The following is a 24472-nucleotide window of genomic DNA, read 5'->3' on the forward strand; positions in this document are numbered from 1 at the left end:
TCCTTAAAACCCTCCTTTGCCATGATGCTTACCACAAAAAAAACTTGGCAACAGTTAGGCTGCCGGTGGGCTCAGACCACTGCCAATCAGGATGACCAATATAGTCTCATTGTTTCCTTTACTCTTCCCATCTGCCTATCAGCAGTTACTTGTCTGATACTTAGATTGTAAGCTTTTTGGGGCAGGGACCTTCTTTTGTTCTTGTCTTTGTACAGCACCTAGCACAGTGGGGTCCTAGTCCTTGACTAAGACTCCTAGATGCTACAGTAATGGAAATAAGGGTGTTTGCACCCCTTTACTTTTTTGAACATTTACCTAGTATATGGTATGATTAATTTAGATTGTAAGCTTTTGGGGCAAGTGCTGCATCTACTTATATTTCTCTACTTTACTACTAATGCCTGGTTTTTGCTCTAAGTTTTCATTACTGAATTTTGAAGAGCCATTAGGAGAGATTCATGGTGAAAATTTAACATGCTTTCAGTTAAATTAATTAATTAAACTCCCATCCCAAAACATGATTGACTCCTATGCATGAGGAAGAATCAGATCCAATAATATTTATACGATCATGTTTTCCTTACTGTTTTCTGTTCATTTCTGGACACTTCTAGAAAGATTGACAGGTTGGAATGAGTTTAATGGGGAACATTCAAAATGTTTGTGGGGCAGTAGGGAGTGACTTACTATATGAGGAGAGATTAAAAGAATTAAATGTAGACTGGTTCAGTGAGGACTATGGGTGACAACCTAAAAATATTTGATTGGTATTAATATCACCAAGGAGAAGAAATATTTGGAGAATACAAAAGGATGTAAGCGAGAACAGAATAAAATTAAGAACGTCTGAGTACCAGGAAAAACTACCTCACATTGATTTATAAGCTCATGGGATATTCTCCTAAGTAAAGGGTTAGAAACTCCCTCCAAGTGACACATTTAAACCTAGACTGGACAGAACACTAGTAGAATTATTATGAGAAACAGAGATGGGATGACCCAAGGAATTGTTCTCCATCTCGAAATGAAATCATGCAGCCACCTTGGAGATGTATGTTTATCCCAACAAAGCAATTGTATAAACACTGTCTTTTTTTGCCCTTCCAATGATTTCACTTCATTCCTCTGAATTACAAGCTACTAACTTGGCCTTGTCATTGCAATTTGTTTCAATTCTGTGAAGTCCCCTCTCCCTTATCCCACTGTCTATTGAGGAGGGGAGGGGGAAATCACAATTATCTAAAAACCCAGAGTAACCTCCAGGATAGAGGCATTAGTTTTTAACTTTATAGCTCTTAAAAAATAAAAAAGTTGTAATCCTCAATATTTTTGAAAATTTCATTAATGGGGGCCCCCTGGTGGTCAAATACTACCCTAAAATCATCATAACCAGAGACAATATAGTGCATAAAGAGTCTGCCCCTTTATTTCAAAGGAATTTTAAATTCCCATTGACGCCAATAGCTCCAGGAGTTCACCCTATGTTGTTTTCCCATTTTTTCTCTCAAATGGATGAGTGTTTTAAACATCCCAAAATGCTAAGTTTAATTAAAACTATTTAAAGTTTGTGGTGTTGTTCAATGAGCAAAGCATGATACATAACACTGAGTTTGCATCTCACTAAATTTCGGAAAAGGATAGTTTGAGACTAGCATTTTGTTTACCAGTGATTCTGTGTATCCACATCATACATATCTACACATCAATATTTTCTTTCCTTTGTCACTATGTTTCCCTTCCACTAATGGAAATGAATAGCCTTTCTTTGGTGGCTCATTTTAGCTGTACAGTTTCCCACCATTTTTATTGCTGTTGAGTTCCTATTCAATTTTTAGTCCTTTCTTCCCCAAAACTGACAAGAGGTCCTGTAGTAGGTCCTAGCCGGGGCTCGACCCTTCCGGACAGGAGGGGAGCCACACCGACTCACTACTGTGGGAACAAGCAGTCAGTTAGTCCCGAAACTCCGGCTCTTTGGTGCAGAGTCGGAGCAACCACAGTCAAAGCTCAAGAGCCCGGGCCCTGGATCAGGGCGGGGCAAACACAGTTAGCTCAGGCCCTCGTTGCAGGGGCTGAGCGAGCAAACAGTTCAAAGCCCAGGCCCTGGATCAGGGCGGGGCAAACACAGTTAGGCTCAGGCCCTTGTTGCAGGGGCTGAGCGAGCAAAGAGTTTAAAGCCCAGGCCCTGGATCAGGGCGGGGCAAACACAGTTAGGCTCAGGCCCTTGTTTGCAGGGGCTGAGCGAGCAAAGAGTTCAAAGCCCAGGCCCTGGATCAGGGCGGGGCAAACACAGTTAGGCTCAGGCCCTCGTTGCAGGGGCTGAGCGAGCAAACAGTTCAAAGCCCAGGCCCTGGATCAGGGCGGGGCAAACACAGCTAGACTCAGGCCCTTGTTGCAGGGGCTGAGCGAGCGAATAGTTCAAAGCCCAGGCCCTGGATCAGGGCGGGGCAAACACAGCTAGACTCAGGCCCTTGTTGCAGGGGCTGAGCGAGCAAATAGTTCACCACCTAGGTAAGGTATGCCTAGGCTTGCTGTAGCCGAGCGTTGGGTGAGGGGGAAGCCTGCCACCCGTGCAGGGGGTGGCAGGGGGGAACGCAGGCCCACCCACTCCACTGCGTTCCAGCCCGGGGCCCTAACAGCGGTTGCTGCCGCTGCTGGTCAGTGGGGTATCCAGACCGCAACACACTGACATAGGCTCACATTCAGTTGCAGCCGGACCGGGGTCGGCTATCCCCGGGCTACTTCCGTGATCCCCCTCAAAGCCTACCTCGTTCGTTGCGCCGGGATCGGGCCAGTCCATCTCCATGGGCTCCTCTCTGCCCGGGCTCGGCGGCAAGTCTGGTAGCTCTGCCGGGAAGTCCGGCCAATGGTCCTCAGGCGGCTCCTCTGGATAGCAGCAGGGGCGAAGGGGTTCGGGTCCAGTCTCACCCTCAGGGTTAGTGGGGTCCGGTTCCCAGGGGTTCTCCCAGTGGCGGGCGTGAACGGGCTCCGGCGGCTCCTCCTCGTAGCGGGCCCGGGGTAGCTCAGGCCAGCTAGGGTCCAGGCCTCGGTCTTCGACGGTCTCCTGGCCGGGAGCTCCCGGCCGCACGTCTGCTCCCTGTGGTGGCTGGCCGCCGACTGAGCTCTGGCGGCCGGCCTTTATACTTCCTGTCCCGCCCCTTAACTTCCGGGGGGCGGGGACAGGGGGTGGTGGTCCCACCCACTCTGGTACCTGCACGTGGGCTCCCTCTTCTGGGCAGGAGGGGAGCCACACCGACTCACTACAGGTCCTATTTCAGGCAGGATGTCTTACATCTGTCTCTAGCTCTCCTGTCTTTCTTTCCTGTGTGCAGTTCTCCAATTTTGTCCCCTTTCCTTCCATTTTCTGTCACTCTTCTTTTCCTTCACCCTTTTCTCTTTGCTCAGCCCTTATTAGCCATCTTGCTTTCCACTGTTTTTTTGTCACCACCTGGACTCCACCCTACATATCTCGGTCCTCTGACAACTGCCACTGGGTTCAGTAGCTTACCTCTTGTCAGGCAAGGAAAGCATTGTCAGGCAAGGAAAGCATACGGCAGAAGATACATGTGAGCTATTTCATCATGGCTAATTAACAGAATAGGCCGGTTTTCATTTTCATTCTGCTCATAAGTATTCACTATCACTACTGTCAAGGCAGGATCAATCTCAGGTTCACCTGTTGACTACATTTTTGGGACACTCATCCCCCTCAATTCCACCACATATCAGGAGGATATCATGGGCCAGATTGACAGCTGGCTTAAATCCACTGAAGTCAATGGAGCTACACTGATTTATACCAGCTTAGGCTCTGGCCCTGTGTACGGTTTTTTTTTTTTTTTTTTTTTTTAAAGGATGGGTGATTGTATTGAGATAAAAGCCTGAATATGCGAGGATGTAGGCGTATGCAACAACAACACTGGATATTTACATTCACCCCCCCCAAGGGTTTAATTGTTTGAATGTAACTAAGCACAATTCACTGAAGGAAGTGGAATCACTGTACGTTTTTATACATAGAAAGAACACGTCATGATTTCTACATAGAAAAATAACCCAGTATGATGGATGATCTGAGGATGCGAAAGAAGCTTTAGAAGAGTTTTGCTTCTGAGAGAACGTTAAACAGACCACGACAACAGTATCAAATCTGCTACAGACAGAAGAGGCATAGATTGGCTTGAAGTTTCCTCTGGAAGTCTTTATTCCTTTTACAAGCTCCAGTCTTCTTCTAGTCTCCCTAGAAAGTGTTACATCACTTTAGGGAGAAGAAACTTGAGATAATCTGAAATGAAGGGAAGGACCCCAGTGAATTAATAGCGACGAGTTGAACGCATAGTGCCTACAGATGAGTTTTACAGTTGGGCTACTCAGCAGCACAGGATGCATATTTATGACAATGCAGCTGTCATTTATGACAGTGAAAGCCTTGGGATTTAATGGGTTTTAGTAATGGAAGTTTGCCTGGATCATGCATTTGACTTGCAGCTAATATAGATTGTCACAGGGCTAACTTATTAGAATGACAATGGCCAAGCCTACTATGTCAAGGAAGTTCAGAATATAGTAGAGAGCTTGACAGCACAGTCTACCATCCCGCCAATCTCAGGACATGTTGCTCAAATGCCATTTTGTGGTAACACAAAATGTCACAGATCCCTGAATCCAGTTCAGCTTTGCTCAGCTGAATAGCCAGGAATCAGCTATTAACTTATCCTCATAACTAAATGTAATAGGAGATAAGTCCCCCAGCATCTTGTTTAATCTTATCGGTCTTCCAGATGCAGGGGGTGAAAAAAGTATGGGAGTAACTGCATGCCCCAAAATATCCATATTCTGATGGCCACAATCCAAGTCCTGACTAATGGTTTCAAAATGCTGAGTACGGTAGTTAAACAGGCATCTAGATCTTTCACTAGGGAACCCTTGATCAATGCATGGGGGGCAAAAGTGTGAGAAGCTCCGAAACCTGAAGCAAGACAAGAGATTAAAACCCATACAGTCTGTGGATATTGCAGGTAACATCAAAAGGGCTGTGTCCTTATGAAGGACAAAGAAACAGTCCAAGGAAGGATAAATCAAGAAACCCGAAGACTGAGAATGTTAAATTGAATGGACTTACAAAAGAGGATTCTACTACAAGGTTTTATTAGTAGCTTAGCAATGGTGCAGTGTTCCAATAGCAGAAAGGATAAGCACAGAGATTTCCTGATACAACCAGAAGCCTTGGTCTTTGCTGCACAGGAACTTATGGAAGAATGATGGTCGGTGCAAGTGAGAGTCCTGAAAAGCTGTAAGTGAGCGATAAGAAGTTAATGGGTAAGATCACTGGGAAAATATTGCAAAACTTGGTAAATGCTGTGGGGAAATTTTGATTTTAAAATTAATTATGGGGAATGTTCCCATGTTTCCAGAATATGGCAGAGACACTTCAGACTACATAGTAAGTTTTTTTTTAAAAATGCATAGTGGAGAATTATACTAACTAATTTCAGGTCAATCAGAAGCATGCAGAAATGTTTGGCAAATTCTGCAGATGTTTTCACCAAAGATTTGCAGAATTTGGGTGATTTTTGACTTTACATCACATTTTAAGGAATGAGTCACTGCATTTAAATGAGGATATCTGTGACACGTTACAAGTCCAAGATCCATCACTATAGTCACATTATCAAGAGTGTCTAACCATTTATGGAACAATTCAGTTTAAACAACATTAAACAGCAAAAAGTAGGAGATTCTATCCAAGTCTGGACTCTGTCTTCCACATGCTATGTCTGTAAGAGATTGAATATTGCTACTGCACTCCCTGAATTTCTAGGAGATACAAATCAAAGGATTTTAGACATTAGATATGGAAATAACTTATAAGGTCATCTAGTTCCCTATCAGTGAAGGACTGTACTCTGTGCTATTTGTACAGCTTTGTCCACTCTTATTTTAAGTTGCTGAAGATATGAGATTTGCACCACTGACCTTGTGAGACTGTTTTAATAGATCTCACCATGATGAGATCATCCGTCCCACAGAAAGTCCAGTGGGAGGCGGCCCATGAAAAGGAAGCCCCCCATGAGTTTCTTCTTGCAGTTTTTCCTCTGACAGATAATTGTAAGGCATGTTATTTGCTGTAGTGCCAATGGACCAACCAATATTGTGGTCCCATTGTGCTAGTCCTGTACAAACACTAGTAATAAGTCCCTACCCAAAGAGCTTACATTCTAAATAGACAAGACAGGCAGGGAGTAGGGGGAAAGGATAAGAACACACCAGCAGAGCTATCAATGGGATGGTGACAACTGGCACATTAGTTCTGCCATTTTTGAGGGTGGGAGAGTGGATTTGTCAGATTAGCTACACAGAAAGACAAGGCAAGGAAAAGGAAAGAAGTGAGGGGTCAGAGCAGGGGTGAAGAGGAAGGTATTAGTGGCAGGCAAATGTGGAGTGAGACTGAGGTGAAGAAATTGAGACAGGGGCAGCATGGGATTGGCGCAAACCACAGTCAGCACAGGGCAGAGACAATCCAGTCAAAATTGTGGAAAATCCATCAGTCCCTGCTTTGTATGCTTCTCTGCTGGCTTTGGCTTCTGGCTCATGCATCCTTGCAGTTTCTTTTCTTAAAGCCACATGGCAGGGGACAGAGGAGCGTTTTGCACATTTCTGGGTCTGGAGGATGCTGCAGGGAGAGCGTTGGCCACAGCAGGATCTCATTTGACCTCTCCCTTCCTAGTGCAGCAGTCCCTAAATAAGCTGCTCTTACAGCTGCTCTGCCAGCTTGAATACGTGGCATACGTTACATGCCAATTTGTACGTTAATGAATTTGTCATGTAGTATAAAGGATTTATGGGCATAAGTATGAGATGGCCTCATTACCGGGGGGTAGTCAAGCTACAAGTTGGTGCTTTATCATATGGACCTCTAATAAATATTATCTTTCTTTTCAATTACTGTAGTTTGTTTTTGTTGTTTGATCCAAAGCCTTTTGGACTCCCATTGACTTTAATAGCCTTTAGATGAAGCCATTCATTGGTTGCTTTTATTCCTTTTTTCATGTATCGACTGCTAGTAGATTGCTTTTGAAACCCAGTGCGATACCGTGTGACATTCTATTTTGATTTTCTTATCCATGTTACATATTACATTTTGTTACTCTGCTTGTATGCATTGGCAACTCATGCTTTCATCATAAGAGAAATGAGCATTTTTTAAGTTAGATGGATGGCTTTGTTTACCCACTACATTAGTATATCAGCATTTAGACAAATTCAAAACAGTTACAAAAAGTCTCTGTCATGGACAACCACAATCAATTATAGGGGTATCTTGTTTAATAAAATGGCTGGATCGCCTTATTAAAGGGAAAGAACAAAAGCTTAAAGGCCAGATTTTCAGAAAAGCTCAGCTCCAGCCAGATCTCATTTAAAGACCTAAATCAAATGGCCAGATTCACATTGTCATTCACAGAGCATGGCATTTTTGGAGCAGGAGCTGAGCACTTCTGAAAATCTGGCCCTAAATTAAATTGTGTCTGTTAAGCAGCTCATTTTGCAGCAAAGGAGCAGTAATATTTGAAATCAGGTTGCTCTGGAGAAGTTTCTCTTCCTAGAATTCCAAATTCAAACAAGGTCAACAGCTTATTCAAATACATAAGGAAAGCTAGTTAATTTAAGTTATGGGAGAAATTGGGGACATAACCCTTGCTATGTTATATGCAAGCTCGATTTCATTTGAATTTGTTGAAACTGTTTGTGCTGTGCTATTTGTTTGAGGATATTTTGAACCACATCATGTACTCAGAAGATACTGTAGATCTGTTTCTTCTGTAAGCATCTCCAGTGTATTGAAGGAGATGAAAGGCACATGCAATGCCTGGAAACTAGCAAACAATTTCAGAGACCTCGTCTTATTCCATTTTACTACCAGTCATTCTAGAATGCATTTATTTTTACTAGACAATACCTCCCCCAAAATAAAACTGATTACAAAATAGGTTAAATTACACTCTTTAATCAAGCACTCATTATGGAATTCCTCCTTTGATCTCCCTAAACCAAGTACACGGACATGATTAGTGAATAGCATTCTACTGCAGGACAAAAATGTGATGCGAGAAATGATAACTGTTCTTTATGGGTAAAAGTACTACAGGGCAAATTTATATCTATGTCTTCATGGTGGAAGAATTTAGATTTACTAAAAGGATTTTGTGGGGAAAAGTTCTCTCATCACTGACAGCAAGTTGGCATGGCCGATCAAAAATGAAGAATGCTAGCACTAGATCTGATCCTGGGAAATTATAGATTTTAACGGGCATTTAAAAGTCTTTCAGGAATTGTTACTAGGGGTCACAGAAATTGTATCCCTCCCCCCAGTTTGGAAGATTTGGTTAATCCACTGAATAAACAGAAGCCCTCTAAACTAGGTTGTACACACAGGACAAAGGGTATGTCTACACTGCAGCTGAGAGGTGTGATATCCAGCTCACGTAGACATACATGCACGAGCTCTGCTTGAAGTAGTGAACTAAAAACAGTAGTATGGTTATGGTGGCATAGGTGGTGATCCAGGCAGTATGAGATATGGGGTTGGGCAGGATTGTACTTGGGTAGTTAGCCTGAGCCACCAGCCACACTACTATCTTTATATCTACCTGAGCTGAGAATCACCCCTCCCAACTGCAGTGTACACATATCCAAAGTCTGCTCTTATACCATAGACCAGTGGCTCTCAACCTTTCCAGACTACAGTATCCCTTTCAAGAGTCTGATTTGTCTTTCGTGCCCTCAAGTTTCACCTCACTTAAAAACTACTTGCTTACACAGACATAAAAATACAAGTGTCACAGCACACTATTACTGAAAAATTGCTTACTTTCTCCTTTTTACCATATAATTATGAAGTAAATAGACTGGAATATAAATATTGTACTTACATGTCAGTGTATAGTATATAGAGCAGAATAAACACGGGATTATCTGTATAAAATTTTAGTTTGTACTGACTGTGCAAGTGCTTTTTACGTAGCCTGTTGTAAAACTAGGCAAATGTCTAGATGAGTTGCTGAAACCCCAGAAGACCTCTGTGTACTCCCAGGGGTACATGTGCCCATGGTTGAGAACCAGTGCTAGAGACAACTGCATGGAGTGCCATGAAACTGCCTGAGCATAACCGGGAGCGGAGTTTGTCCCAAAGTGCAGAACTTGAAGAAATACAAGAAACAAAGTTTCAGGAGGAGAATAGGCAAATTGGCTTTATACTGCAAGAATGACATTCTCACACCAGACTTCCCCTTCAGCCCCAAGCCCCCAGCCAACCAACAAGAAAAGAAATTGCCGCAAAAAAAAATCTGAAAAAAATTAAAAGTAAATTAATAACATTAAAATCCTATTCCCAAGCAGAGATTTTATTTCAAAAAGGAAAAAGTGCTAGAAAGTCCATAAAGTCTTCTAGCGACTGCTATCAGTTCTCTGTGGAAGGCACTCAGATATTACAGTGATGGGCTGAAGAGAAGTGATTGATAGAAATAGCACCCCTGGAAATGTATGACCCCCAACCTAGGCTCAAAGGCCATAATGCAATGTGCCCTGAATGTGTGTGTGCCAAATGGAGGTTAGTTTTGAAAATCTCACTCAAATAGTTCATAGCATTTAGTGATTTCCTAAGTTGCAAAACTTCGTGAAAGAAGCAGCAATAGACACACTTTCTTTCATAGCCACTATGAGCACGTGGTAAATCTTCAGCCTGGCATGCAGGGTATCAAATGTGAGAGTTGGTTTAACATAAACAGGATCTTGTGCATCAAGCCTCTAGGGCATTGTGCTGAAATTGTATCATCATGGGTTAGAGGATATTACAGCAGGCTGTCTGGAAACACGCAGATGCATAATTTCTAACACTAGAACAGTTCACTCTTCCCACATATGAAAAGTCAACAGGTCTGCTGAACAGAATATCTCAGCTTATTCATCACATCTCCTTGTGGACTGTGTTGTGGTGGCCACAAATGAAATCATTCTGCTTTGCCAGGTGATAAATGTTGTGTTTCTGAAAGCTTGTTTTAAGCTTTGATAAGGCTAAAAGTGTCCATCCTCCTCCTGTCACAGGTCGAGTGGAGTGCAGAACACTACAGGCTTCCCCACACACCTTGCCACAATGCATCTTGCCACTTTACTTGGGTTTGATCCTACTCCTATTGAGGTCAATGGCAAAGCTCTCATTAACTTCATTGGTGTGTTACCAAGCCCTTGGAGAGCCTACGTGTCAATAGGGGGAAAAAAAAAGTTCTCTTTGGTTTATTTCCATATGGGGCCTCTTTTTGAGAGAGCAAATACTGCCAGTTGGACCAAAGTTGATTTGTGCTCTAGTTCTTTGGGACTGAAGCCAATACTGCCAAACTCAGCACATGTAGAAAATGTTACTGTCACATCATCAGAATAAGTTCCAGTCCCTTTGGTTGATGCTGGATTCAAACCCAGGGTGCTTCAGGTGAAAGGTCAGAGACTGAAAATTAAGTTGACAAAGAGCTATATTCCTTCTCCCTTCTTTAAGAAAGAAATCTAGGCAGATTAATTAACTCCTGCTCCACGCTTGGCCAGCCAGCCAAGTATGCATCTGTCCCCACCCCCCCTTGTGACAGACAATTTTTAATTCACATCCTCATGGTCTCCATTCAACAGGTCTGAGTTAGACTGCTGCATTTCCCACGCAATAGATTAAAACTTGAAACTGAAAAACATCTTTAGCATATGACTGTCATGAATCATTTATTTTAAAAAATGCTGACTGAGATCTCTGTCTACTGCATATTCACCTCGCCTGTCTGCAAAATGTAATTTAAATTACCATATTGCTTTAGGAGCATTTTGTAATCCGAGCTATACCAAAGGCATCTGGTTTCACAGGATAGGCAATGGCAACTAGTAGGATTTCTGTTAACTGACAGTTAACTGCTGTCAAGTGAGACTGTGGGATACACCTGAAAATGTTACTGTTAAGGCTACATATAGCCAAAATAAAGTAGTCAGTGGTTCTACCAATCAGTGTTTTGCCTCCTTTACTGTTTGATTGAAGGATTATCACCATCTCTCTACTTCATTTTCCAGTTGTGTGGTTTGTAAGATATTTAGGGCTCCAATGGGTTATCTAAGTTAAGTCACTGAACAAAGTCTTTTTATTGACCCCAGCGGGCTGTGGATCAGGCCCTCCTTTAAACCAGAAGTATGAAGTTCCTGCTCTTTGTTTTACTAAGAGACAAGGACACAGGCCCAGCTCCTCAGAAGTATTTAGGTGCCACTGACATTTTCAAAAAACTGTCACTCCGCTGCTGCTTAACCATGTAGGTAGGTAAGTCCCCGCAGGGACCAAAGTTTCTGCCAGTGGGCAGTTGCCAGCTCCAGTTCAACAGCTATTTGAGCTGTTTGGAATCCTAACTCAAACCAAAGCCCCAGAGGGCCTGAAGTGGGATTCTCAAACTAGGTGCGGGGAATGCTTATCTCCCCAGTGGGGCCCAATCCTATAAGTACTCTGAGTATGGCTCAGACCTGAGACCTGTCAGTCTCTGCAGCAGGAGGGTGGATGCAAGTCACTAGTAGATGGGGGTGCGGGGTAACACAGCACATGCACAAGAGATATCTGGGATCACGGGAAACGTAGGATGATAGAGAGAGGTATTGAACAGCAGCAGGAGAAAGAGTTTTAGGGCACAGGCAACTTAAGTGGCTGACCTGGTTTAGGTGCCCAATTCCAGAAGAGGGTTTGTGGCTGAGGTGCCTCTCTCAGGCCTGTCAGCCTGGCATACGAGGTCAGCCACTTAGTGACTAAGGGCTGGTCCACCATAACCCCCCAGTTCGAACTAAGATACGCAACTTCAACTACGTGAATAACGTAGCTGAAGTCGAAGCATCTTAGTTTGAACTACATGGTACTTACCGTGGGTCCACACGCGGCAGGCAGGCTCCCCCGTCTAGACAAGACGCGATCAATTGATCCCAGAAGATCGATTGCTTACCGCCGAACCCGGAGGCAAGTATAGACGTACCCTAGGCCTCTCTTCTCTCTGCCTCTCTCCTGGTGGCTTAGCTGGCTCCCTGCTCAGCTTGTTGGCTTTGAGGATCCCTTTCTTAGGCTTCTAACTATTCCCTTGAATTAGGGATCCTGACTGTCTAGCTCTGGGATGAGGATTGCACTAACTGGCAGGCCACCTGGGGGAAAACATTGCAGTGCTGAGCAGAGCAGCACCTAAGTACCTTGAGAATCTGGCCACTGTGTCTTTGTGAAGAGATTAATAGAATGATACCACTCCATACGTAGCAGTGTCTGCCTTGTGTTTGTTATTACAATTTATTTGCATCACAGTGCCGTTATTCCTGCATAATATTTTCCCCCTTTCCTGCTCATGATGCCCCTTACACTTCTTAGAACAGACTCCTTTCAATGCATCTACCTTTTCCTTCCACTCCCTCACAAATAATATTCATTTCCTGAAACATTTGAAAAATAACTACTGTAACATTGCAGTACAAACTTCAACTCCTAGTAGCACTAAGTGTAATATATAGACACCAGGTTTTTCCTAGAATTAGAATCCATTCATTGCAGCAGAGTTATGCTCCAGAACCTAATTTTTTTGTTTTCAAAAGTGGTTTCTAGTGCTTGTGATGGTAACCTTAAAAATATGAAACAAAGCATAAACCAATGCTGTCTCCCTAAGTCTGCATGCAGTCTGAAACAATAGTTTTGAATACAGCTGGAGGAAACTTCCAGAATTTCAAAATTTTCAATCAATTTTTTGTTCCAAAACTCTATTTTGACCAAAAAAAACAAATAAAAACCAGAGGTGGACCCAAAGAATTTTTAATTTAAAATTTATTTTTCAACCAAGAGAGCTGGTTAAATTTTAAATAAAAGTCAAAGCCTATGAAATGATATTTTAAAAAATAAAATAGAAAACTAATTTTTTTAAAAGATACCTGCAAAATAGTCTCTGATTTTTTAGCAGCTTTAGTTCTGAGAGAGCTATGAACTACAGCACTCAACTCACTGTCTCTACAGTGAATTTAAATGACAACAATGCTAACATGAGTATTTCACTGCTGATCACTTTAGCATTGAATGTATTTGGCGCAAACTCCCAAAGATCTGAGCAGACCAGAATGTTCCCTACACTGCTTTCAAAACCTCCTGCTCCCCTTCTAGCAATTTATATAACAAGGAGTCCTACTCACCACCAGAAACTCTCCCCTTATAGTCACAGCTGGGGAGTAGGTTGGTCAGTTTTATGCCCCTTCTTACAGGTGCTCACTCGGTCTCTTTCCCTCAAAAGGCTCAGCCCCAGTCTTCATAGCTCAGCCTTGCTTCCAGCTAGGTCACTGCAGTTTTCCCCTTCTGATGGTGGGGATTGTGTTCCAAAGTCTTTCTGTACCAGCAATTCCAAACAGGCTTCCAATTCACTGCCTCTTAATGGTGCTACTTCTCCACTAGCTGTTAGGGGATCTTGGGCCCACCCTCTTCTCCAAGTTCCAGCCCAGGGACCCCACAACCAGCAACTAAGGTCTGCACTATCCTCCCCTTGCTGCTGCTGCTGTTGTTGTTGTTGTTGTTGTTGTTTTCATGGACTGCTTCCTGCACCTACTCTCCCTAGCCACAGAGTAATTGCAGATCTCTTCCTACAGCCCCTGTCTGCTCTCAGTTATCTGTTTTTTACAAGCTCTGCCTGGTCCTGCCCAGATGAGCTTAATCCTTTAATTAGTTGCTCCCTGGCTCCTCCTCCAGGTGCAGCTTAAGTGGTTAAAGGGCCTGCCTAGCCACCTTTAACCCCTTAAGGGATGGGTGTGGGGCACCCCATACAGTGGTTACATGTTCTAGTTGAAAAAAAATCTGACAAAATGAAAACTGGGGGACATTGTAGTATAACTGGAATGTAATATGAAAATAAATAACAATTGATAGGTACAACTTGTATTATTCCTTTTCATATTTAATTCAATAAACGCAAAGCCATCATCACATTTTCAGTTTGCTGCACTGAGGTGAAACAAAAACCAGGGGGATATTGCTCTAGACCAGGGGTGGCCAAACTTACTGACCCTCCGAGCCATATGCAATAATCTTCAGAAGTTTAAGAGCAGGGTGCACCAGCTGGGTCTTCGGACTTCTGCCCTGTGGCAAGGTACAGGGGCTCGGGGATTCTGCCCTGAGGAGAGCGGGGTCTCTAGGTTTCAACCCTGCTCCTACTGAAGTCCCAAGCCCCAGCAGGTGCACCCCGAGTCCCGACAGGTGCCTCCCCCGGGGCTGAAGCCCCATCATTCCGCCGCAGGGCAGAAGCCCCAAGCTCCCCCCAACACAGTCTGGTAGGTGGAGAATGGGGGGGCATGCAGGGCTCCGTGACCTGCACTTCAACTGTAAAAGAGCCACATGCGGCTCAGGAGCCACTGTTTGGCCACCCCTGCTCTATAATTTAGATCCTTACAGCTTGCCACAGAGTACATAGGAACATATGAATATCCATATTGGGTCAGACACAAGTTCCATCTAGTCAGTATCCTCTCTCTCTCTGTGGCCAGCACCAAATGCTTCAGAAGAACATGCAAGAAACCCTACAGTATGCAGTTGTGGGATAATTTGCCTTCTATGAATCTTAACACCTTATATTAGATTGGCTGAAGCCTTGAAGCATGAGTTTTAATAATCCTTCAAAAAACATTTTTAAGCCTATTAAATCTATTATTAATGTATTTAAATATTTGTATGTACCGAAAAATCTCTTCATTAAGAGACTCCTTCTGTTTGCTTGTTCAAATAAATTATTTCCCTGATGGTGGTACCAAAATCATTCCCGGCACAGAAATTATGATATCACAAACACAGATTTATGGTGTCATGAGACGTATTGCCTCAAGAAATAGTCACACCCCCACAAACACACAAAAGGCAAAGTGCATTAGTTGTAGATGACAAATGGTATACTAAAGTACAGCATATATACAGATGGTGTTGGAATGTTTGTGTAGTTTAGGTTTCACTCAAGAACTGGGGTTATGTTGTGCTAGAGTTGTGCCTGTTTACACTGGAGTGTATTTTTTTCCTTGAATGGATAAATTATGCACTGACTGTGAAAACAATACTAGTTCACGTTGCCAAATGGTTGCCTGTCAATTCTAACTTTTACTACCAGCATTATATATGTTTTAACTTTCAGGTTTTGGAGGCATACTATATTCAAAATTGTACAACAATGCATATCCTGTAGAGGCTTTGTGATAGGCGAACCTCAAAAGGTTTGATGGTAGGAGTTTGATTTGGATAAATACCCAGAATTCTGGATACTTCTCTAAAGTATCTGAACCTTCTGAATGAAAATTTCGAGCTGGAAATCTCATGAAAACAGGCTTGCCAATGGGAATCGTTGTACTAAGATTCTACTTCCTGTCAGTACTATGAGAACAGCCTTGCTCATGCTATTTTGGTGCTCCCATTTTCAACCCTGGACAGAACAAGAAAGTCCAGAAGTGTGTTGAAACTAAAAACAACCTGACAAATCCATAGGTCAAGATTGTCAGTATGATGCATGCTGTGGTCACTCAGAACTTCATGGCAGTAGGGGGACAGAAATCAGACTTTCCTGCTCCAAAGATACAGATTTCTACCTAAGGAAAACCTCTGTTAGAGCACATATGCTTATTTAATTGTCCACTGAATTACACCAAAAAAATTAGTGTAATTTCATTGTCTTTAGTGAAGTTATAGGATTTGTTGTCTTTATATCACTTTTTGTATGAACACCCATCTTCATTCAGTTTAAAGGCAGGGCGATTATATTCAGTAGCAATGGTAATCAGCACTGACTTTCAAACAATAATAACTTGTAAATGGCTTAAACCACTAGTTTATTGGACTATGCAAAGCAACTCTTCCTCCCTGACAATTGGCTAGCTGCATGCCATATTTGAAAGGTTAAAATTCAGCCACTTTTCATCTTCCCCCCAACAAACTGACTGAACACATTTTTAAAGCACATACATTGAATTTTTTTATTCCATCTTAAATATAACTATATTACTACAATAGCTAGAACTGCTCAAATAATGAGGAAAAGAGGTTTAAACATATTTGCAACTAGATGGCTTGATCTGAATTTGCCACCACTCATGGGGCTGTTATTTCCAAATATTTGACCAGTCATTGGCATTCGTGAATGTATTTGTGTGGTGTATATAGTGTGTTATTCATGACTGTTTACATTTATTATTCTCCTGTGAAAATGTCAGTCACTCAGTTAGGGAGTGGAACCAGTACCAGGCTATTCACAATTTGTGATTTCTGGTTAGTTGTCGTGAACCAATCAGTTTGCAAACCATCCAGAGTCTAAAAACCACTAGCCCAAATAAGTCAGCAAAAATGGATGAAAAACATATGCAATCTCAGAAAGGCTTTGTGAATTGATTACCAGAAAACAAAGGGGGCCTAAATTCATAACATTTTTGGTTTGTTAATTACAACTTGAGCCGCTTTGACAATAAGAAAGGGGAATGTGTGTTCCAGGTGTACCTAGGAGCCCAGGGCTAACATCTGTAATCTGCCTATCATTTTGAAAAGTATTTTTATGTTAATTATGTGGTGGGGGATTTTTTGCTACCCTGTTTCCCCGAAAATAAGACAGTGTCTTATATTAATTTTTGCTCCCAAAGATGCGCTAGGTCTTATTTTCAGGGGATGTCTTATTTTTCAGAAATGAAAAATGCCTTATTATCGGTGGATGCCTTATTATCGGGGAGGTCTTATTATCGGGGGGATGCCTTATATTACAACGAGAGGCAAAACTGTAAGTAGGCCTTATTTTCGGAGGATGTCTTATTTTCGGGGAAACAGGGTAGCATCTAAGTTTCTAAATTGTCTTTTTCTTTAAAAATGATCTTGGTATATTTAAAAATGTTAATTTCTACATGAAGATTCATTCCTCCACTTTAGGAAATGCATCATGCACCAAACTACTTCGAAACAGTCATAGAGCAAGCTGGTACTGTACAAAACAAAGACTTTTTTTGTACCAGACATTTGTAAATAAGTCATTGACACTTGTGCAATAACAATAGCAGCTCCAAAAATAACACAGAACTGCCAGCATAAACAAGTTTCCAATGAGATCCACTCTATGTTGCAGATCCATCAGGGTCAGTCACAGCAGTGGTGCTCAGAGTAATAGCTAAGGGAACAGATGGAGTTCTGCAGCGCAGCAGCAGTCACCTCCTGCTTTCTTCTCTTCCTTCCTTTGCAGCTGCCTTTCAGCAAAAGGAGGTGGACTGGGAATCCTAGGCCACCAACAGGCTGTTGTCTATGCTAACTCTGCTCAAACTGAGTGTTTTTCTGAAAAGTTTTGACACATCCACAACCTGTAGAAACACGGAGGTTTGACGAGGCAAGAAAGCAACACCCGGGGGAAATGGCCGGGGGCAGAGTTGACTTGTCATTTTTTAAAAGAATTTTTCCTAGTTTGTGCCTCCCACCCAGAAAATCCTAGTTCCCCGCTCTAGGCTTTACTTCCATCCCACTCCATTCTTCTTGTATTGTAAACCCTTACGGGTAATCTGCAGGGATCTCATGCAGCAGATTCTCTTCTGCACATTCCTTGCAACAGGAGCAGCTCCCTTTCTCCCCTGTCCTTAGGCCTTTGTGTAGGGAGTGTCAGCAGCGGAATCCATACTCCAAGCATCTGATCACCTCGGTCCTGTCCCTCCTTCCTTCAATCACTTCCTATGCCTCTCTCATCTCCTACTATGCTGCACTGAGCAGGTAAGCCACTGACTGGCAGAGCAGTGAGAGGGCACTAGGAGGATGAGAGGAAATATGCCGCTGCTCAGCAACTCTGACAATGGCCATTAACAGAAAGAGCAAAACTGTTGAGGAATTTTTTTTCCCTTCTCCCAGCCTCATCTACTGACTACAGCTGGTTAAAAAAAAATATCCAACAAAAATTTTTGATGGAAAATGGGTTTTTTTGCTGAAACAGAAGTTTCCTTGGTAAATGTCAGTTTTCTCTACTTTTTTCCTCACAGGTTTTCAAGAATAATCATGCTGTGATTAATATCAATATGCTATATTGTTTGAGTACAATCTCTGGCTATTTTCTATCTGTGTTCTCTTACCACGGTGATCATTGGGTATCTGAACAGCTGTTCTATTTGATTTCCTAGACTCTGAATATTATTCGCATGCAGATGGGGATATTTTTGTTTAAAAAGGAGTTATTCTTGATAGCTTATGGGGCAAATTCTCCTCTCAGTTGCATATACACCACATATTAGTGAACAGATACCATTAATTGAAAAGTAGAAATTTCTGCTTCTTGAATGAGCAGCTAAAATAAATGTTTTTTTGTTCTTTAGGCATGTGTATTAAAGTAAATGGCAAAACTCCTATTGACTTCAGCATCCAGCCTGTAGTATACAGTGTTGCCAACTCTTGTGATTTTATTGAAAGTTTCATAATATTTGGTAGGCTTTTTTTCTTGTGTTTTTTTTTTTAACTCCAGCAGTCAAGAGTCTGCCTGAAAACCTCAGCTTTAAAAAAAGTTTCTGGCTCTCTTAGTGCTGTAAAATAATATGAAAATATGAAACAAATGCACCCTATAAATCCAGAAACCAGCTGACAACTCAAAAGAATCCCAATTTTTAAAAATATCTAATGATTTTTAAGCCAGTCTACATATTTTGGGGCCCGACTCATGATGTTTTGGCAATACTGAGTACATCTTCCAATCCACCCTATTCAGTGAAGACCTACACTTAAATAGCAGGCAAGGAATGTGGGTAAATATTTTTGGGAAAAAGGACATTTAATATATTTCATCTTATTATACATTATTTTTCTAAATTACAAAGTCATCAGGCAGCACATATATTCTGCTACAAAGCTTTTTGTAAGAAATATCTCTATAAGAAAATACATCTCATTAAAAATTTCCTGTAAATAAATTACTCCAAATACTAAGTTTTGTGTGGAGAAGGGGAGGTTATGCAGAAGTCAGGATGTAAGATGCAAATCACTAGGGGGGCCAATTCTGCAACCCCCTACTTACATCGAGTAGACACACTGAAGTCAGTGAGACTGATCTTTAATGCATGTGCTGTTATGGCGTAAGAAAGGGTTTCAGAATTGACCTCTGTATTTCAGTTGTTCTGCTGAAATGATTCACTTTCCAGACTTTATTTCTGTTCTCAGTTGCACTGAAGTAATTCCATTGAAGTCACTGGAGTTGCAGTAATGCAGCACTTGTGACAGTGAGATTGGAATCGGATCATCACTTTTTAAGGAATACGAGAGCCTATCTCTACATACCATTCCCTTTATAACAATAAAAACTGGCTTGCATATGAAAAATATTATCCTATAAATCATTCTCTTTAATCCGGTATATACGTTGGAATTTAGATTCTTATCAGAGATACAGGAAGCATAGTTCAGATCTGATTTCCAGTAAGAAAGTTTGAGTCAGAAGATGTATATGAACCACTATTTGTACAAAAGGCACTGGTGCAGAAATGCAAGGGTGGGGAAAGGTGCCATAAAGGGAGACGGGGAGAAAAGTCCAAAGTTGGTCTTCACAATTAAAGTAAACTACTCTGCTGTACACAAGCTGTTTGGAACTGATTAAGCAAAGGGGAGAGCCATTGTCTTATAAAATGTGGAAACAGATATTTCAGTAAGTTAATTATATAATCAGAGGTTTTAAAAAGAAATTCCAGTCTCTTTACTTACGTTTACACAGATAACATTCTTTAAAATAAGTAAGCAAAGTAAGAGGAGGTGTAAAGACATTAAGAGAGAAGTCAGATGGTGGACATCCTTCGTTTTAGCCAGTTCACGAACAGGGTAGTTATGTTAACAGATTTCTTTACCCACTGTAGTCAATGTGAATCCACTGTTCACAACAATATCCAAACTTTTAGCATGCATTCAACCAGAACCTGTTCTCTTTTCAGTCTGACCTGTTGTGTCACATCACATGATGGCTCGCAGCATGTCATAGATGATAGCATCACATGTCACTATCTGTTCTTTAGGAGAGGTGATGAGATGCTTGCAAAAGTCAACTTTTTAATTTTTTTGCTGACTGTGCAAGGTGAATCCAATCCATTTTAGCTTCTCCAAATCATGGAAGAACCAGATTTACACTAACAGCCTATTGTTACTGTTATAGTATAAAACTTTTAATTTATTAGCATACAACCTAATTGTAGCAGATGCAGGTAGCATCTCTTATAGTTAAGGTTGCAAAACAATTTCTGTTATAACCTTCCATATTCAGATGTTCATAACTTTTCAAAATATCACCTTTATGGAACTATCCATAATGCAAGCATGTTCTGACAAAAAACTATATTTAGTAGGTCTACGAGCAACTGAATGGGTATCATTCTGGACGCATCATGCACATATTTTGCTTTATCTGCTCAGCCCATGTATTCTAGCAGTATACCGAGACAAATGCAAGCTATTAATTATAGTAACTGATGAACCGATTAAGGCATTTCAGTTTAAATATTTATAGAATTATATATATATTTTAAACAAAAAAAAACCCTGTTTAAATGCCTCTGATCAGAAGAACTGCCACTGGTGTTTTGAAATCACTGTGTGGTGAGATTTTGCCACTCCCACTGGGGCCTGCAAAATCCAGCACTCTTGCCCTGCAGGAGTGCTTCCCTTTTTCAAGTGACAGCCCTGATTAACAAGGTGTATGGACATTCACAGTAACTTTTATTCCCATCTCTAACAGCTGCGATTTATCGCTAATATTTTAGTAGCCAATAATGTGTTGACAGAAAAAGTCTTCCTGTAAAGCACTGCTTTGTGTTGGAACATGCTGTATACAATTTATTTAACAGTCTATTACCATGATGGAAACCTATCCCACCCCTAATACTGAACGCTTGAAAAGTCAGGGGACCATGCAGCTTGATAAATGTCAATAATTTCCATTGTGCTTTTTTATAATAGCATTTTCCACAAACTGTCGAAATTATTTACACAAAGAAGTTGCATAATGGAAAAACTCCAGCCGCCATCGCATTCACCTCCTGTTCAAAACAAATGCAGTTTGGGGTGATTTCTATTCCTACCACAATCATTACTTTAACCATTCTGTGTTTATTTACAATCCTCATTTCCGACCACGCTGCAATCCAAATACACAAATTCACAGTCTGTTAGTAACATTTTTCCAATCCTCATTCAGATTTTCTGACATACATGAAGTCTTGATTTAGAAGAATAAGTGGCATCTTTCCATACTTTGCAAGACAGCCCTTTAGCACAGTCACATCGCTGGAAAATCTCCAAGCCGTGAGAGCCTTTCTTGCGCTGTTTGGTACACACCTCTCCCTGATGCAACACAGGTTTGCAAATTTTGGTCCAGAAATGGCGAGCACAGCAGTACCCCTCAATGCAGTCTGATGATCGTAAGCAGGGGTCTCCTTCATGCCCTAAGAAAAGCAAACAAAATATTTCAGTGCCTGAGACAGAAAGTATAGATTCAGAATAGTCTGGCTCAATGTTGACTAAGAAACAGAGGATATGATACTCATCGGTATTTGAAGTACATAAACACCAAGGCCTGGGGGGAGTTAGAGAGGTGCAAGGAGGATATCAATACAATCTACTGTAAGGCCTGATAAGGAGAAATTCAACTAATGAAGCCTCACGGTCACAAAGGCATGTGTTACATATTGCATGATCATTACAAGATAAGTAAGATGGGGCCTGCACAGATTACACAAATGGATAATACACTTTCCCACCTACATCTGACACATGGCTTACAGTAAAGGAACAAATGCTATTCGGAGCACAGAGGCTATGACTGACATATACAAGCAAATTGGTATAATATCATTTGTGGTCTGTGAATTCCTGAGATATACAGATGATGACAATTCCAGACCTCCCAACATTTCATAGCAGATTACTGTAAGTCAGCCTGGTCTGCGTTGCTGTATCTTGTCTTTCTACAGCGAGGTGAATGAACTGGACTATATTGCAAAAGCAATCCTACCTTTTATGTGTGACAGCTTGGACTGTGGTCTCCCTAGATTCTGCCATCCCAAGTCCTTGCTAGAATAAAGACCATTTTTCTTGTTGCGTGGTCCTTCCAGAGCGGGGATGTGTGGAGTAAGGATGCTTTCAGTTACTGGTATGCAAATACCTATGGGAATGAGATGTTAGAAATGGGAAGGCCTATTAGAAGGCTGAGAGACAGTGTTGTCCAGTCAATAGGGCACTGAACTGAAATTCAGAAGGCCTGGGTTCTATTCACAGCTCTGCTAATGACCTTGAGCAAATCACTTCACCTCTCTAAATTTAAATTAATGGAGATGTCCCATCTCCTAGAACTGGAAGGGACCTTGAAAGGTCATTGAGTCCAGCCCCCTGCCTTCGCTAGCAGGACCAAGTACTGATTTTACTGGAGATCCCTAAGTGCCCCCCTCAAGGATTGAACTCACAACCCTGGGTTTAGCAGGCCCATGCTCAAACCACTGAGCTATCCCTCCCCCCTCCATGCCTGTGTATTTCCCCTCCCACCGTATGTCTGTCTTGTTTATTTGGATTCCAGGCATTTTGGAGCAGGGACTCCAAATCCTCGTACCACAGGATCTCCAATCTCAGGTGGGGCATCAGCAATATAAACAATAACAAGAATACATTATAACTTCCAAGGCATTGTTTTAGTGGACTAACACCACGGATGATTTTGCTTCTTTACATTTACTGAAAAAGAATGATTATCTAGTTTGCTATTGAATCAGTGAATTAATCCATATTTTAAGTAATCTGTCAGCCACCCATAGTTTAGTCATGAAATATAGGTTTTGTTAAAAAAAACCCTAAAAATCTAAAAAAACCTAAAAATCTAAAAGATGGCAGAGAGGTGGTTCACAATACCTTAAATGAATAGAAATGTACTATGACATCACAGAAAATTCAATGAAAAGGGGGATTTAAAAAAATAGTAAACATTCCCCTGCTGTGTTTGACATTGTATTAGTGTGAAACACAACAGCACTGCATTAACACAAGAGTCGTGAATTTGACCAGTCACTGCATGACCAAACTCTAAATGGCTAGTTATGCATCGAACTTCCTATTGCCACATACAAATACAGTTTGAGCATGCAATCAAAATAACTGCACCCAAACACGGCATACAGTTGCCCACACAGTTTTGAAAATCATGTATTAGGTTTCTTACTAGCAGAGCAAAATCACGGAATCTCTTCTAATCACAAGGAAGAAAGAATATGACATATTTATACAAGCCCTGTGTTGTTATAAGTTTTTTGAGATGTTTCCTATTGGTCTGAAGAAGGAATTGTGGTAACCCAAACAGAACTACTACTACACATGTCCTCTGCTTACATATGTTGTCAATATATGCTATTAAACCAGTCATTGTCATATATAAAAGGAAAACAAGAAGAGTGCTTAAGTACCATTGTTACAGCGGTTCCCAGGGCAGCACATGCCGTCTCTATGGCAACGCTTCTTTTTCCTTCTGCAGATCATGCAGGCAGAAGTAGCTTGATGAGGACTATGGCAGTATCTCCCAACTTCACATTCTTTATCATTAGTGCAAGGGTATGCCTGCTCAAGAAAAAAAGGATTTAAAATAAAGTAGTAATGCACAATAATTCTTAATTCATATAGTTCACATCATATTAGCGAAACCAAAGCAAGAAAAACTAAATGTGAGAGGTATGTTCAGGAGGAGGGGGGGAAAGGGGGAAGAATTTATCAGATCCAAGAAGGGGCTAAAAGGGGGTGAAATTCATAGATTAATAGATTATAGGACTGGAAGGGACCTCGAGAGGTCATCGAGTCCAGTCCCCTGCCCGCATGGCAGGACCAAATACTGTCTAGACCATCCCTGATAGACATTTATCTAACCTACTCTTAAATATCTCCAGAGACGGAGATTCCACAACCTCCCTAGGCAATTTGTTCCAGTGTTTAACCACCCTGACAGTTAGGAACTTTTTCCTAATGTCCAACCTAGACCTCCCTTGCTGCAGTTTAAACCCATTGTTTCTGGTTCTATCCTTAGAGGCTAAGGTGAACAAGTTCTCTCCCTCCTCCTTATGACACCCTTTTACCTGAAAACTGCTATCATGTCCCCTCTCAGTCTTCTCTTTTCCAAACTAAACAAACCCAGTTCTTTCAGCCTTCCTTCATAGGTCATGTTCTCAAGACCTTTAATCATTCTTGTTGCTCTTCTTTGGACCCTTTCCAGTTTCTCCACATCTTTTTTAAAATGCGGCGCCCAGAACTGGACACAATACTCCAGCTGAGGCCTAACCAGAGCAGAGTAGAGCGGAAGAATGACTTCTCGTGTCTTGCTCACAACACACCTGTTAATGCATCCCAGAATCATGTTTGCTTTTTTTGCAACAGCATCACACTGTTGACTCATATTTAGCTTGTGGTCCA

At 41.6% G+C, this 24472-nt stretch overlaps 1 protein-coding gene across 1 annotated transcript in view; it reads right to left on the reverse strand.

The window, feature by feature from the left end:
• Positions 1 to 16874: 16874 nt before the first annotated feature.
• The window catches only part of DKK2 (dickkopf WNT signaling pathway inhibitor 2), a 57948-nt gene continuing 50350 nt past the window's right edge, over positions 16875 to 24472 (reverse strand). Inside the window, exons 2-4 of the mRNA XM_034772807.1 lie at positions 23479 to 23629; positions 22044 to 22193; positions 16875 to 21474 (exon numbers count right to left, since the gene is read on the reverse strand). Of these exons, the coding sequence (XP_034628698.1) occupies positions 21224 to 21474; positions 22044 to 22193; positions 23479 to 23629 (552 nt within the window). The 3' untranslated portion in view covers positions 16875 to 21223. The remainder of the gene's footprint in view (positions 21475 to 22043; positions 22194 to 23478; positions 23630 to 24472) is intronic.

This window comes from Trachemys scripta, chromosome 5 (assembly GCF_013100865.1).
Source record: "Trachemys scripta elegans isolate TJP31775 chromosome 5, CAS_Tse_1.0, whole genome shotgun sequence".
NCBI classification, from domain to species: domain Eukaryota; kingdom Metazoa; phylum Chordata; order Testudines; family Emydidae; genus Trachemys; species Trachemys scripta.